The following is a 16,134-nucleotide window of genomic DNA, read 5'->3' on the forward strand; positions in this document are numbered from 1 at the left end:
AACATCATCACCACCATTATCATTATCAAGCTCCAACCTTCCCTCCCCAACATCACCACCATCACCACCACAACCATTTATACCATCACCATCATCACCATAATCATCACCATAATCATCACCATCATCACCACAACAATCATCACCATCACTATCATCACCCCCCATCATCACCATAATCATCACCATCATCACCCACCAACATCACCACCATCACCACCATGACCATCATCACCACCACCATCACCACCATGACCATCATCACCACCACCATCACCACCATGACCACCATGACCATCATCACCACCACCATCACCACCATAACCATCATCAATATCACCATCATCACCATTATCATCAAGCTCCAACCCTCCCCATCATCACCATAATCATCACCATAATCATCACCACCATCACCACCATGACCATCACCACCACCACCTTCATTACCATCATCAAGCTCCAACCCTCCCCATCACCTTCATCATCATAATCGCCACCATCACAATAACCATCAAGGAGCCTGTGTGTAGCTGAGCCCTGATGGAACCGGCCTGCCTGACCCGCAGGCCCATTCGCTGTTCCTGTCCCCCCACCACCCACACTCTTCTGCACACCCTCCTGCCCTGGGCGCCTGTCTCTCAGGCCTCACTCGCGTGTCTGCTGGGAAGTGACTCTCATAGACTTGCGGCACCAGGAGGAGTCACAAAACTTGAGCCAGGGTGTTGACCGTTTTCCTACACGTCAACAGTGATCTCCGATCAATCCGTGTTGCCTCGGCCTCTTGGTGTGGGGTCAGAATTCTCCCCTCTCCCTGCAGCCCCCAGATGTTCCCTGGCTTCGCTGCTCCAAAGCAAGGTAGACCCGTGTTCAGGCCGAGGGGCCATTCCTGCCAGCCCCTCATCAGCAATCCCAGAGGCCCTCGGGGATCCTGCTTCCCCTCGCCGGGGCCCCAGCAGGGCATCTGGTTCCAAAGTCACTTCCAGCCCCAGAAATGCAATTCCCACAGTGGCCACCGGATGGCAGCGCGTCCGCACAGACCACATCCCCCCCTTACACAGTGAGTGTGCCACCAGCACCTGCAGGTCTGTCCAGCTCAGAAAGCAGGTGCAGGAGCAGGACAGTCGAGTGACCTGGTTCCACACCGCGACTCCTCCAACCGTGCTGCCAGCGCTGCGGGCCAGGCCTTCCTCTCCGGCCCCTCCACAGGGCTGTCCTCCTCCCTGCTGTCCACCCCAGACCAGCGTGTGCTCGCTGACCCCCGAGACAATTTTCCCAGTTACTCAAGGTCTTTGGAGACAAGAGCACCTCATCTCTTGGCCGCTCCGTGCTCGCAAAGCAAAGATTTTTGCAAAACTAGTGAAAACTGGGCTTGCAACATCGGAAATCTGGGGGATTTGTGAGGCGTACTTGGGCGTGTCGGTTTGGAAAAAAAATGCTTTTTCTCTGGCGCGGTTGCCAGGGCTCTATTTCAATTTTCCAAAGTAAAAAAAAAAAAGGCAGTTCTTCCCCAGAAAAGAATACAGTGAGTACAACCAGCATACAGGAGAACATTTACTCTCCCTCATTGTAAAAGAAATGTACATTAGGAAGTGAATTAGGGTCATTTCCACCTATTATATCACCAAATCTTTTTAAAACGTTAAATACCCGCGAGGGTGTGGGGGAGTGACCTTTTTCTAGTGACATTTGACACTGTCATGCCCTTTGAAAAATAATTTGGCGATGTTTTGGGAGCCATAAATATGTCTACAACATTCTTGGGAACTTGGACTTAAATATATTAAGGAATATGAACAAACCGTATGAACAAACGTGTAGAACATGGAAGGAACATTGGCCAGCGAGCATGGTAGCCGAGAATTTGGGCAACAACGTCACAAAACCAGGTTCAAATCCCGGCTACACTAGGTCTTCGCCGGGAAATCTGGAGCAAAATCCACTCTCGCTAAACCTCAGTTCCCTTCCCGGCACAACGGGACTGACCAGCGTGCCCCTCCCGGGGGGCTATGGGAGGGTTCAGGGGCATCCATCACAGCCCGAGCTGGGCCTGGAGAGGTTAATTCTCGGTGAACGACAGCTACGCTTCTCGTTGGAAATGCTGTGGTAAAACACATGTAACAAAATCTACTATCTCTACGATATCCGGCGCGATTCACTGGCATTCAGCACATTCACAGTGTTGTGCAACCGGCACCACCATTTCCAGAAAACTTTCCTCACCCCGAAGAGGAACTCCATACCCGTTAAGCAGTCACTTCCCATTAAAAAACAATTATGAAGATTGCAACATTGTAACCAAGTCTGTGTTATATAAAGCGGGAAAAAATGAGATATAAAACTGCGCGATATCAGTAGTAAAAGCAGCATATAAAAGAGCCCGAAAGGGAATAGACAAAAATAGCATCCGCTGTGATGTGTTTCTCAATCTCTCTTTACAAAATACAAAATCATTTCTTTATCGTGAAAAAGGGAGAGAGAAAAGAAACCAAAGACGACAAGGCAACCCCCCCCCCCCTCCCGCAAACCCAGAAGCCGGAGCACGCAATCCAGGCCCTGGGACCAGGAACGCTTACATCCTGTTCACCCACCCAAGAGTCAAACAGACAAAGGAGCCAGGGGGTTAGGAGCTGACTCGTACCTACCATCGCCTCCCGGTGGTTCTGGAACTTTCCTTGTGAGCGCGTGCGGGACGCAGTAACCGGTCTTCCATCTGAACAGGCACCTTCGGCGCCGGGCTCCTCAAGGAGGCGCAGCTGCCCGTGATCGAGAACAAGGTGTGCAACCGCTACGAGTACCTGAACGGCAGGGTCAAGTCCACGGAGCTCTGCGCCGGGCTCTTGACCGGGGGCGCCGACAGCTGCCAGGTAAGAGGACAGAGGTGGTCACTCCCTCGGTGGCCTGTCTTGGCCCCTTAGACCCTGTGGCCCCAAAGCTGCAACATTGGGGAGGACCTGCCCCCCACAGGCCGTGGGTCTGAAGGTCGCCCAGCAGCCCTGCAGGCCTGGCCCCGATGCTGAGTCAGATCACCTAGGGCAGCGGTTCTCAACCTGTGGGTCGTGACCCCTTTGGGGGTCGAACGACCCTTTCACAGGGGTCACCTAAGACCATCGGAAAACACATATATAATTACATATTGTTTTTGTGATGAATCACTATGCTTTAATTATGTTCCATTTGTAACAATGAAAATACATCCTGCATATCAGATATTTACATGACGATTCATAACAGTCGGAAAATTACAGTTATGAAGTAGCAACGAGAAAATAATTTTATGGTTGGGGGTCACCACAACATGAGGAACTGTATTAAAGGGTGGCGGCATTAGGAAGGTTGAGAACCACTGACCTAGGGTGACCGACCGTTGGGGACCTGAGCTCCAGCCGGGTGTAGGGAGTGTGAGGGACCGGCACTGCCCCAGCTCACACACCTTCCGGGATCCCATGGGCGGGACTCGGGGTGGCCGTCCAGGCAGGAGACCGGGAGAGGGACAGCGGCCCCGGCTTCTCCTCGGTGGCTCCTGGGGTGACTCTGCACAAGAGAACCCCGGGGCAGGAGGGAGGCAGGAGGGAGGCAGGAGGGAGGCAGGAGGGAGGAGGACAGCCATTTGCTCCCCAGCAGACGGCACTCGGTGGGGTCTGGTGCACAGACTCTGCCAGGCACAGCGATGCCCACACAGCACGTTAGGACCTGCCTCTCTGGCTGCCAAGGGGTGTTGAGATACTGTGAAAACTCCCACTTGGGAAAAGGAGGGTGACCCCCAAACACAAGGCTGCCGGCGGGTCCTCACCGGGCTCCGCCCTCCCTCTGTGCAGGGCGACAGCGGGGGGCCGCTGGTCTGCTTCGAGAAGGACAAGTACATTTTACAAGGAGTGACTTCTTGGGGTCTCGGCTGTGCTCGCCCCAACAAGCCTGGCGTCTATGTCCGCGTCTCAAGGTTTGTCAAGTGGATCGAGGAGACCATGAAAAACAACTAGTGGCTGGGAGGCGGGGGACGCGTGGCGGATGCAGGCGCCGGGACGTGGTAGGGGGCCCGGCGGCCGGGAAGGCGCTGACGGTGATCACACGGAGTCGCCGCGCTCGGCGCCCCACCGCCACCTCGGCTCGCTTCAGCGTCGCTGCGGAGAAGCTGGACTCTGGAACAACATCGCGGTGGCATTTGCTGAAAATAAACTCGGTACTCACTTGGATTTGGTTTATTGGGTTTTCACTGTCTTCACGTTCGTTGTTCATCCCACCAATTTTATTTTATTTATTTTTTTAAGATATTTTTATTGATTTTAGAGAGGAAGGGAGAGGGATAGACAGAGAGAAACATCAATGATGACACTCATTGATTGGCTGCCTCCTGCACGACCCCTACTGGGGATCGAGCCTGCAACCCAGGCATGTGCCCTTGGCCGGAATTGAACCTGGGACCCTTCAGTCCGCAGGCCGACGCTCTATCCACTGAGCCAGACTGGCTAGGTCCATCCCACCAATTTTGAATAGCGTGACACTAACAGACAAGTGATCTCGCTCCCTCCCATAAGGAAGAGTTCCATGTAGGACGGGAGCCTGTGGGATCCTAGAGAAGTCTTCCTAAGTCACCCCGATTTTACCTTGTCGGCGAAAGGCAGCTTGGCGCGCGTCTTCCGTGTCTTCCTTTCTGGCCCGGAGATGCCCGTTTTCGAACTCTGTCCTTGGCGGTGAACTCTGCTACGAGAGCCCGACCGGGGACCCAGCTCTGGGCGCCGTGGGTAGAGGTGTGTGTCGTGAAGTTAACGGGCAGCGGAAGGAGACACAGACCAGCGAGGAGTCTGCCTGTCCTGGGTCACCTGTGAGTTAGGGAGGTGCCCAGGCCAGTACCAGGAACAACAAGCATGTATGGAGGCGGCTCACTGATTTCCATCACTGCCTGGCTCCCCGCTGGGCGCACACGCGGTCACAGGGGAATAGTTACACGGGGCACAGCTCAAAAGGAAGAGAAGGGGCAGCCCTGGCCCGTGTGGCTCCATTGGCTGGAGCATCATCCCATACACAGAAAGGTTGTGGGTTCGATTCCCAGTCAGGGCACATTCCTAGGTTTCAGGTTCAATTCCTGGTCAGGGCATGTGCAGAAGGCAACAAATCCATGTTCTCTCTCATGTTGATCTCTCTCTCTCTCTCTCCTCCTTTTCCTCCCTCTAAAATCAATAAGCATATCCTCAGGTGAGGACCAAAATAAATAAATGAATGAAAGAAAATAAAACAAAAGGAAGCGAAAGGCAAACATTGATTTTTCTTGACAATTTAAAATATTTTATTGTTATCAGAACCAAAGTATTAACTCAAAGTACAATTCAAAGGTGACGGTGCCCATGAGCCACAGCCACCCGCAGCAGGGAAATGCGAGAAGGCAAGCGAAGGGGAGAGAGCGCGGGCGTCCCGGGAGACGGACATTCCAGCTGCTCTGAGGGGCTCTCGGGCTCAGGGAGCTTCTGGTGCGATCAGCACACCCGCACACACTGCCCCGTGTGCACACACACCGCGCACACACCCGCACACACCCGCACACACCCGCACACACCCGCACACACCGCGCACACACCATGCACACATCCGCACACACCGTGCACACACCGTGCACTCTGCCCAGTGCACAGAGGCGCCGTCTTCCCTTCCCTCTGGTGCCACGCGCCTGCCCACACAGAAGAACTCGTCAAAAAGTCCTGCAGAAAGGCAGACGCCGGCTCTGAAAACGCACCAGATGCGCACGTAAAGCAGGTCAGGAAAAGCAGGCAGGTTTGTAGTCAACTCGTTTGAAAAGTCGCGGTAACAAAAGAGAAAGATCCAATCCCTGTTAGTAGCTCTAACGTGCTTGTCCGTCCCTGGGAATTCTTCCGAGCACGGAGATCACTGACCCGTCCTTTCCGTTAAAATGTGAGCTACTTCCCAAAACGAGTGCAACGTGTCCAGACGGAAGGAGAACTGTCCACGTGTCTCACTCCTGACCGTGGGCGCCGCCACAGACCTGAACTCACAGATATAAGATAAACAGCCCTTGTGGTTACAACCTTACGACCCAGGACACTCTAACCCACGGGTCTGGTTCAGTCACGGACACAGGGCTCTAGTGTCGAGTCATCGCAGGACCAGCCAGATGTCACAGGAAATAGCTGGGTCCCCAGGCCTCACAGATTCGTGCTGATCTGTGGGGCGAGGCCCGAGCATCCCCAGCGGGGCTTGCAGATCCAGGCGAGGAGAGAAAGCGCAGGCTCCGTCCGGATGTCCCGTGTCTTCATTGCAGAGTCCCCGGATCGTCATCCTCCCAGGAACCCTCAGGACACACGTTCCGGAGCCTCGGTTCCTGATGACCCGAGTTCTGTCCACGTTCCCCAGGTCCCTGGTTGCTCACCCAACTCCCGATGGAGCCTCGGTGAGCACTGGACGGGGCTTCTTGTCCCTGTCACCCATGGGTCAGAGACGTGTCCAGCATCAGGACAAACCTCCTCCAGCATCTCGGAACGATGCTCGGGGTCGTGTGCATGTCTTTGTAAAGAGTTAAAAGCAGCTGGGCTGCCCGGCGCAACGGGCTGACACGGGCACCGGTGTCTGCGGGGCACGTCGCTCCGGCCTCGGCCTGCGCCGCTCCGTGGTCCCGGCAGGCGCCTCACAGGGGAGCGCCGGGAACCGGGGCCTTCTGCTTCCTGCCACACTTGTAGGAGGGCGGGCTGACAAAGGAGAGAAGAGAGAGGCTTTACCAAAGGCCGAACGGCTAGCAGCAGGAAGCCTGCTGGGACTCGCTCAGCCTCCTGGCTGGTTTCACACACACACACACACACACACACACACACACACACACACACACGGCTTCTCCTGAACACCCTGCTCAGAGCAACAGCGGCCCCTCTCCTGGCCTCGTCCCGCCCGCCTCCAGACCCTCGAACGGCACGTGCATCCTTCATGTATGTCCATGAGTGACGCGTGGTTTGGGAAAGAGCTGATATGTGAGCAAAAGAGCAGCGTGAATGGCCTGAGGCTTCCCTCCTGTTAGAAGGGAAACGCCATCAGGTTTCAGTAAGTCGGTGCAAAGCGGTTGTTTTCCAGAGTAAACAGCTGTGGAACGCAGTGACAGTGCCTCCCTATGAAACTGCAAGTCACACATTGACGACATTTTTTTCAAGGGGAGAGACAAGGCATCCTATCTAATAAAGGGGAATATGCTAATTGACCCTCACGCCCTCACAAAGATGGGGGCACCCACAGCCAATAAGGAGGGAATCTGCTAACTGACTGCCCCGCCCTCAAAGATGGTGGTGCCCAGTACCCTCAGTCCCGCTGAGGTGGCAGGCGCTCGGCAAGGCTGGGCCCACCCCAGGCAGGCCTGGCTGCTCCGTGTGCCTGCCTCCAGAGACCCCCAATCCCCTCAGCCCCCCAGCCGCCCAGGGCCAGCCTGAGGCGCAGGTAACCAGGGCCGGCCGAGGCTTGTGCTGCCGGCAGTGGCAGCAGCAGAGGTGTGATGGGGTGTCACCTTCCCCGATCACTGGGTCGCCTCCTGCCTCGAGGGCTCCCGGATTGTGAGAGGGGGCAGGCCAGGCTGAGGGACCCCCCCCCTCCAGTGCATGAATTTTCATGCACCGGGCCTCTAGTAATTAATAATTTATCAAAATTTTTGTTATGAAAAGTTATAAACATAGAAACAATGTGTGTGAGTTGAATTCTTGTTGCTCTACTTCTTCCCGTTCCTCTAGTGCTTGGAGGCTCATTTTCCCGGCACCCCACCCTGATGCCCTGTGCTCCCCAGAACCCGGCTTCTCCCGCTGGCCTCACGCTGAGGTAAGGACTAACTGGGAGGCGAGTCCTGACCCCAAATGCCCATGTCCCCCGCTTTACCCTGAGGAGTTTGAGAATCTGACCCCTGACGGGCGAGTCTTGAGGTCAGGAAATCGCCTATCAAGTTAGTCATTAGAGTGAAGCCACTGGGAGAGGTGGAACTTCGGGGAGCAGAGGGCATTGGGATGGGGTGCAGGGAAAACGAGCATCCAGACACTATAGGAACTGGAAGAACTGGAGCAGAAAAAGGAGCAGAATCAACCAGAAGAATGCTGTGCCCTTGGATCACTGGCACCGAGGGGTCATGGGGGAGGAACTGCACCCAGACTGGGTGGGAGTCCAGCAGCCCCCACATGCAGCCCATGCCGCCAGCAGCCAGCACTAACTCCTGCCTCTGACCCTGGGATCCGGCTGGGGTGCTCTCCTGCGTACCCCAGCCCAGCAGCCCTTCAGGCACATCAGCCCACGAGAGCTACCCCTCACGTCTGAGCTTCTCACTGTAAGTCAGTCCTAGCTCCGTCCCCACCGTGTCCCCTGCTTCATGGAAGCTTCCTGAATATTCTCCTCCCCCCCGATCTGCTAGCACTGCTGTGACTGGGGGACAGGACTCGGCACCCCCGACCCTGACCTGGCCCCGTACCCCGGTGGGAACCAAGAAATGGTCCGTGATGACAGAATTAGCAGAACTGTGTTTCTACTTCCTGTTGAAGCAAGACCTTCCCATGCGTGTGTGACGCTCCGGAGGGCTTCCCACGGTTTTCACACCTTTTAAGTTTCTCTTCCTAATTTTCCTTTATGACATGGCAGGGCTTGAGGGGACTCTGCCCCCGCCCCCAAACTCCACCCTGTAGCATCGTCCCAGGTGACACGCAAGCAGAGCGGTGGGTGAGGAATAAGCCAGTGCCCGTCACTCCCAGACCAGCGTAAGCCTCTGTTTGGGCTGCTTCAGGGGACAAGCGCGACAGCCCTCTGATCGGCCAGTCCCGTCGGCAGTCAGCCCCGCGGCAGTCAGTTGTCTCAGTACCTCCTTCCCCTGGTGGCCTGAATGCCGCTGTGACTGAGGAGGCGCTGAATGCCATACGATACCTGCCCAGCTTCTCGACGTCGTCCACCGTCTCCGGCAAGGCGATGCCCTTGGTCTCAGGCAGAAGCATCACGAGGCCGCCGCACACGGAGGCCAGGACACCTGCAGGCAGGGAAAGGCGTCACCACCAGGTCGCACGCCGCCCCGCACCTCTCGGTGTGGCCACTGGGAAGCAGCGTGCTCACCGCCTCCACTGGCCCCGGCTGCAGCCCCGGTGACCTCACCAGCTCTGCCGCTCTCCTCTGCCACGACCTCCTTACCCCCCGCCCGTGCCGTCCCCGCGCTCGTGCTCTTCTTGGTGGGCATTCGTTCACTCTCCCACTGAACAGTTACTTATCGAGCACCTACTAAGTGCCAAGGCCTCAGAGAAGCCTCATCTGCTCCTTCCTGGGAAAACAGAAGCCAACAGTGAGGAGTCCCTCAGGCCCTGTTCCCGACACTAGAGCGCCACTGCTTCCTGTCCCCGCTTTCCTCCTCCCGCCAGGGGCCACTGCAGGCCTGTCCCCTCGCCCCAGGCCCGTCTCCTGGCGTCTTTCCCAGGCTCCTCACTGTAGTGTTTAATCCTCCCCCAGCACCTTGTGCCCAGTGGCAGCAGCAGGAAACATATTCAAATCTTTCCTCGTTCAGGATCCTCCTGACAACCTCACATTATCCCCATGCACCAGCCTCCCTTGTTCGGATCTTCAGAGTTGAAGTTTCTGAAACACTATCCTCTCCTGTTTTCTGCACATCTTATCCTCGCGGGGAGCTGGCGAATGTCTGCCAACCGGCTCCCCAGAAAAGAAAGCCCTGATTTATAGCGGCTGCCAATTTCCGCGGTGTAAATACTCCCCCACGGACAGTGCACACTACCGATGCCACCTCGCTGAATGAGGCACTCGGACGAGATGTGCAGCAGCACACGGCTCTATAGGGTTTCTACCACAAAGAGACAAAGACACAAGAGCCTCAGGAACGCAGAGAATACAGCAAATGCAAATGAGTTAGGAGCCAATGAGGTGCATTTGTTGCCTGCCTTTTGTATATTGCAGACACTGTCATTATTAATCCTGCCTGTGTTTGACAGCTGGCTCTCCCTGCAAAGGCACAGCCTGCGCTCCAGCGCCAGTGCCCGGCTCCCCAGCGCCCCCTGCAGGCCAGGCCACTGCTCAGATTCGAGGCTCCAAGACCACTCGTCTCGGTTGAACCACGGCCCACTCTTTGCTCTTCCGTTCTGGCTACAGCCTCAACGCTGAGCTCGAGGACCAGAATCCATGAAATATTGGAAACGTTCCTCTCCTGATTTCACTGGCACCAAGTGGTTAGAGGCTGACTCCACAGTCCCTGACGCTGCTGGGGGTGTCCTTTACTCAGCATGTGTCAGCAGGGACCCAGCCTTTTCAGGGTAATTGAAACTGTTGGGCAAAAGGAAGGGGAGGTGGGGGAAAGCTGGGTGAGGATCCTTTCTTGCTGGGGTGGGGGGGGGAGGGGGAGAGATCCCAGAGAAGAGGCGGAACAGCACTGGAGAAGCCCTGGGGTGAATTACCTCAGGTCCCCCCCAGTCTGTGATTCTGTCCCCTCAGGGTTCTACGGAGATTGGGGGCAGGAAGGAGGCTGTGATCTTGGGGGCCATCAGAGAGGTTATAATAGAGGGACCTGGGTCCTCCGCTCTTTCAGCATCGCATGCTCAGCATCCGAGCAAATGAAGTCCGATAGTGACAGGTACAGAACATTTAATAATGTAATTGGTTTGGGGATTCTTTGAAACACACCGTGGGTCCAATTTGGTCTCATGAAAATGACTGGTCTTTAGTTATTCCCAAGACCATAAAAGAGTTTTACTGTATTTGATTTTAACTCAGAACCTAAACAAGAAAGAGTTGCAGATGGACTCCCCAAACCGCAACGGTCGGTCGTCCTAAAAATGCCAAGCGCCCGTCATTGCAGACAGCCCGCCAGCGCCGACGGGCGGCGTCTCACCGAAGATGATGAGCGGCAGCTCCAGCCAGAGGGCGGCCAGGCGGAAGAGCAGGAAGGGCGCGATGATGCCCCCGAAGTCGCACAGCCCGGAGCAGAGCGACACGCCGAAGTTCCTGCGGGTAAAGCAGTTTCACATGAACAACGCTCAAGAGGAGCAAAATAGTCAGACATGTAGGTAGCTAAGAAACTGTAACAGGATTTTGCTTTTCTATGGCTCTGAACTTTGCAAACGACTGCTCTCTACACTCCAGGCAAACCCTTTCCATTCGGACCACTCCCCAGCTGGTGAGCACGGCATGGGGGGGGTGGGGCGGGGGGGGAGCCTTAGGGGCTGGGGGGCAGCATCCTCCGCCAGCAGCCCGCCCACCACCCACTGGACAGCGAGCTGTGACGGGCACATCCCCGGGGAAGGAGCCATCCGCACGAGCGCCTGCACACATGGCTTCTCCTCCCGCAGCCGCTGGCTGCTCCCGACACGGACGTGGAATGGGGTCAGAAGGGGGGGTGGCAGCCTTTAAACAGGTGAGGCTGGTGAAGGCAGAGTCAACCCCCATCGAAGCACGTGTGCTAACCAGGTTTTTCTGATTCCAGCCTGGTGCCTTTCCACGCAACCACGGCTGTGTGTGAATATACGGGGTGAGAAATACTATCACAAAACATGGATGAAGGCAATGCAGAAAGCAGCTCCAGCTGGGAGCAGGCCACCCTGAGGGCTGAGGGAGGCCCACGTTCATACAGCATCGAGCTAAGGGAACTATTTCACGGCTTTTAAGTCGCTTCCAAGCACTCGGCCGCAGAGCGACTCAGGAGAAACCATGACACGTGCTGGGGTTACCGTAGCGTCGTTGGGTACAGCTCCGAGTTGACCAGGTAGACGATCTCGAAGGCCATGGTGATGCCCAGTCTCCCCAGGGTGGCCACTGTGGTCCTCAGCCAGGGTGTTCCTGGGGACACAGGGACGGGAGGCAGGGTGAGGGCCAGCTCTCAGGGCAGGTTTACAAACCACAGGAGGCATTCGCTTACTGTCCTCGCAGCCCTGAGCCTTTGCTAATTCTCAGCACAGGTGATCAACACCTTCTAGTGCTGTAGCCGAATTTCAACAGCGATCACCACCCCCAGGACGCGGGCTGCTCTTTCAGTGCCACCTGCCTTTCTGGGAACACGGTGTGAGAGTCACTTGCTGAGCAGCCACTACGCTGAGAACGAGGCTCCGAGTGGCGTCTGCCTGGGAGGACCCCGCACACGGCCTCTGGTCCGGAGGCGGCCCTCACGTGCGCCTGGAAAACCAGCTGCGCCCTTTTCTGCTCAGACCCCTCGGCGATGACAACAGGCCGGTGACCCCGCACCAGATGCCCCTGGTTCCGGGAGACCAGCAAGGCCTCGAGGGCTGGGCTGGGTCTTGGGAAAGGGGTATCTATGCCGCGCCGCGTCCCTGGGTTTGTCACCCACTGTCTTCCTCACCCCCAGTCTCCCTCCTTTCCCCAAGAAATTACCCAGAGGAGCCAGATTGCCAAGTACTAGTTGGTTCCTTCACTGACAAACACAGCGCACGATTCTAGCCGGTTTGGCTCAGTGGATAGGGCGTCGGCCCGTAGACTGAAGGGTCCTGGGTTCGCTTCTGGTCAGGGGCACATGCCCGGGTTGAGGGCTCGATCCACAGTAGGGGGCGTGCAGGAGGCAGCCGATCAATGATTCCCTCTCATCATTGATGTTTCTATCTCTCCCTCTCCCTTCTTTTCTGAATCAATAAAAACATATTTTTTTTAAAAAAGCTAACCCCACTAAATAAAGCAGCTGTCTAGAGGGCACGCAGAGGAAAGGATGGCCAGGAGCCCAGGCCATGGCTGGGAGGCCGGGTTCACGGGGTTTAGATGGCGCCCTGGCCGGGCGGCCGGGTACACTGGGTGTAGATGGCGCCTGGCCGGGCGGCCAGGTGCACTGGGTGCTTCCCTGGGCGGGCGTCACCTGGAGCTCTCGCACCGAGGCCCTCAGCGTCCTGTGCCGTGCTGGCCGCTCTGCTCCGGCCAGAGCAGCTGGGAACGTGCGTTTTATTCAGGCTCTGCTTTTTCACGGGAGCCTGGGGGCCTGGGAAGGGCATTCCGCCCCTTCCCTCACTGAGCGGGTGGGGCGCTGCCAGGTCCCGGGAACGGAATGTGGGAGCCGCTGCCCAGACTCCCTGGGCTCCCGCCCGGCCGGGCAGCCACCCACTGCTCTCGGGCTGCGAAGAAGAATGTGCCCGCGGACGTGGAAATAACCCGATTTTCCGAGTTAGGCTCTTAACTATAGGCGTTTTCTACTGAATCAAGATCGCGCTATAAATGAGTCCCATTGACAACTTCAATGCAAATTAGGTTTACAACTGAGGCTAGGACAGTTTGCTGGAAAGATTCAGACAACATCAAATTAAAGCACACGCACGCACACACACACACAAACACACACACCATGAAAAACATCTAGTCAGTTCAGAAAATCATTCAGAAAACACTGTAAAGTTGACGCCCTTGAAGAGACATGGTTGACCTTAATCTGAAAGACCCTCAACTCATTCCAAGCGCAGAGGCCAGCATTTAGCGGCCCCTACACAGGGATGGAGATGTTGTTGAAATGCATTCCGGAAGTCCCAGGGGCACTGCGCTGTTTGTCAACTAAAGAATAAAATGAAAACAATGTGCTGGGAAGTGTAACTGGTGTGTGAATATTATACAAATCTCGTGATCATCCCAGCAATGTGCTAAGCTCATGGTGAAGTGGCAATAGATATCTTTTGATAACAATGACCAAAGAACCACAAGACAATGTAAAAATGAGCACTGAAGCAGAAACTACCTTCCATAGAGTCAGGGGAACCCAGAGAAAGGGTCCCTCTGGATGTGGATTTATTTGGTCAAACTTCTAGAGATTACTGGGAATATATCAATTTTTGAACCAAAGAAAAAGCAGCAGGATTTTAAATAAACACAATTTTGCATCTCCTCTGAATGTACCATCTGTGCTGAGTTTTGAAATAAAATGTAGTGAAAATCCCTAATATGTGAATTAAGATATATGAGCCTACTTTTCACTTAAAGAGAAACAAAAGTAAAAGACAGACTTGAAGTGCTGGGTTTGCGGCCATCCCAAATAAACTCAAATGGAAGAGATGAGGGCGGACAGAGAACGCTCTTTATTTTTCAGAAATTTGGGCCTAAAGCAGTGAGACTCAGAGGAGATACGTACAGCCAGAAAGACTAGTTCTTTGTCCAGTTTCATGCTGCAGACCCTGACTGGTGTGCGCAGTTGAGGGAAAGTCGGTGAAGCTGTTTTCTGTGGGATCCTCTTAGTGCCGGTTCCTCTAAAAGGCTGGCCAGCATCTCCCGGGGCTACCATCCTGCTGGCGACTCGAGAGTGACCGAGGGACAGTCCTTCTAAGGCAGTGGTTCTCAACCTGTGGGTCGCGACCCCTTTGGCGGTCGAACGACCCTTTCACAGGGGTCGCCTAAGACCATCCTGCATATCAGATATTTACATGACGATTCATAACAGTAGCAACATGACAGTTATGCAGTAGCCACGAAAATACTTTTATGGTTGGGTCACAACATGAGGAACTGTATTTAAAGGGCCAGAAGGTTGAGAACCACTATTCTAAGGGGATGGAAAAGCCCCGTCACCAAGTCCAATAGCTCTGTGCATGGACATGGGGACTGTCCCCTCCTGGGAGGAACACGAGTACCTCATGCTCACGTGGAGCATTAGGGACCTGAACCTTATTCTTGTCCATCCTGACCAGCGTGCGACCACAAAACAGCCGGATCTGCGGAACGTGGACATAAAATGTCTAACATAGCAGCCGTCAGTTTTTGACATCGCTAAGAGCAACCCTAACGCTTAAAATGGGAAGTTATGTCTCCAAACTAAACAGATCAGACTGAACAAACAGGACTCCTTGTCTCACAGTTTCCCATAGAGGAACGTGTGCTCTACACAGTGGCTGAGCCCGCCCCCTGGTGACGGGGGCGCTGGTTTGGACTCGCCCTCGCCTGCTCTTTGGGTCCTCCGTGCTGAGTGCTGCGCAGGGAAACCATCCCAGGCAGCCCCGGGCCGGGGAGGTCTTCCCGGGCAAAGTGTGCATCATGGGCTGATGGGCCTCACTCCATCCATCCTCCTCCCTAACTTCACGCACAGTGAATACTTAATTTCGATCCGTGGGCGATGGGAATGGCAGGCTCGCCTTAGAAAACTCCATTCTTAAATTAAACCCCAAGCCCTGCAGGGCCAAACTCAAAATGGAATGAAAGGAGGAGTTTCCAACATTCCCGATTCGTCCCCTTCCACACCACCTGCACTTGCCCCCCGAGGCCAGGAACTACGTCTATCTGGTTCCCGGTTCTCGTTTAGCGACGACAATGGATACTAAATAGACACGTATTGGCCGATAGCTCATAAAGACGCCCACCTCTTAGAAAGAGGCCCAACTCAGTGTAGTGGGGTGAATAGTGTCCCCCGAAATTCCTGTCTGCCCCAAACCTCAGAATGGGACCTTGTTTGGAAACAGGGTCTTTGCAGATGTAACAGTTAAGACAGAGACGCCGAGAGAAGGCCGTGTGAAGATGGAGGCAGAGACGGGCCGATGTCAGGCGACCCTGGCCAGCGCCTGAGCCCGGAGAGAGGCGGGGACCAGGCTCCCTAGGAACCTCCGGGGGGGTGGGGGGGGGGGAAACGGACCGCCTGCAGCACCGGAGCTGGAGGAGGTGGGAGGGCCCCTCCTGGAGCCTCGGGAGCCTGGCCCCGCCCCCCCTCCGTCCAGGCTGCAGGAGGTGAGAAGCCATGTCTGCTGTTTCAATCCGCCTGGTTGTGGGAGTCACTGCAACCCTGGGAACTCATGCGCTCAGGGAGGACGAGGGAAATGCGCCAGGCACTCCTGAGGATCGCCAGCCAGCCCAGTACGACGCAGGGCTTCACATCTCTTCGTCCTTCTTGTTCTGAACGAGGCGGCTCTGTACTGTACTTACGTAGTGCCTACCTGAGGCCCTCCACAGCCGGGTGCAGAATGCTTGCCTCGTCACTGAGGCGACAACACAAGCGTTCCGCACCTGGCATGGCCAGAGGCCCCGAGGGCCAGAACGCATGTATCGTCAATGGGGCAATGATGCAAGCATCCCCTGCCCCCCAGCCGCTCCGTGCCCGCTGCCCAGAGGCCCTCCGCAGCTGGGGTGGAACTCTTGCCTCATCGCTGAGGCAACAAAGCAAGCATTCCACCAAGCTGCTCATGCTGGCAGCTCTCAGCGGCTGCCCCCACTCCCCGGGAATGG

At 55.6% G+C, this 16,134-nt stretch overlaps 2 protein-coding genes across 2 annotated transcripts in view; one reads left to right on the forward strand and one right to left on the reverse strand.

Annotated features, from left to right (window-relative positions):
• Positions 1 to 4,185, forward strand: part of PLG (plasminogen) — a 38,489-nt gene extending 34,304 nt beyond the window's left edge. The window contains exons 18-19 of the mRNA XM_006106003.3: positions 2,722 to 2,867; positions 3,819 to 4,185. Of these exons, the coding sequence (XP_006106065.1) occupies positions 2,722 to 2,867; positions 3,819 to 3,980 (308 nt within the window). The 3' untranslated portion in view covers positions 3,981 to 4,185. The remainder of the gene's footprint in view (positions 1 to 2,721; positions 2,868 to 3,818) is intronic.
• Positions 4,186 to 5,260: 1,075 nt separating this feature from the next.
• The window catches only part of SLC22A3 (solute carrier family 22 member 3), a 38,744-nt gene continuing 27,870 nt past the window's right edge, over positions 5,261 to 16,134 (reverse strand). Inside the window, exons 7-10 of the mRNA XM_006106005.3 lie at positions 11,676 to 11,784; positions 10,841 to 10,953; positions 8,884 to 8,983; positions 5,261 to 6,695 (exon numbers count right to left, since the gene is read on the reverse strand). Of these exons, the coding sequence (XP_006106067.1) occupies positions 6,635 to 6,695; positions 8,884 to 8,983; positions 10,841 to 10,953; positions 11,676 to 11,784 (383 nt within the window). The 3' untranslated portion in view covers positions 5,261 to 6,634. The remainder of the gene's footprint in view (positions 6,696 to 8,883; positions 8,984 to 10,840; positions 10,954 to 11,675; positions 11,785 to 16,134) is intronic.

The sequence above is a fragment of the Myotis lucifugus genome, unplaced genomic scaffold (genome assembly GCF_000147115.1).
Source record: "Myotis lucifugus unplaced genomic scaffold, Myoluc2.0 scaffold_748, whole genome shotgun sequence".
Classification (NCBI taxonomy): Eukaryota; Metazoa; Chordata; class Mammalia; order Chiroptera; family Vespertilionidae; genus Myotis; species Myotis lucifugus.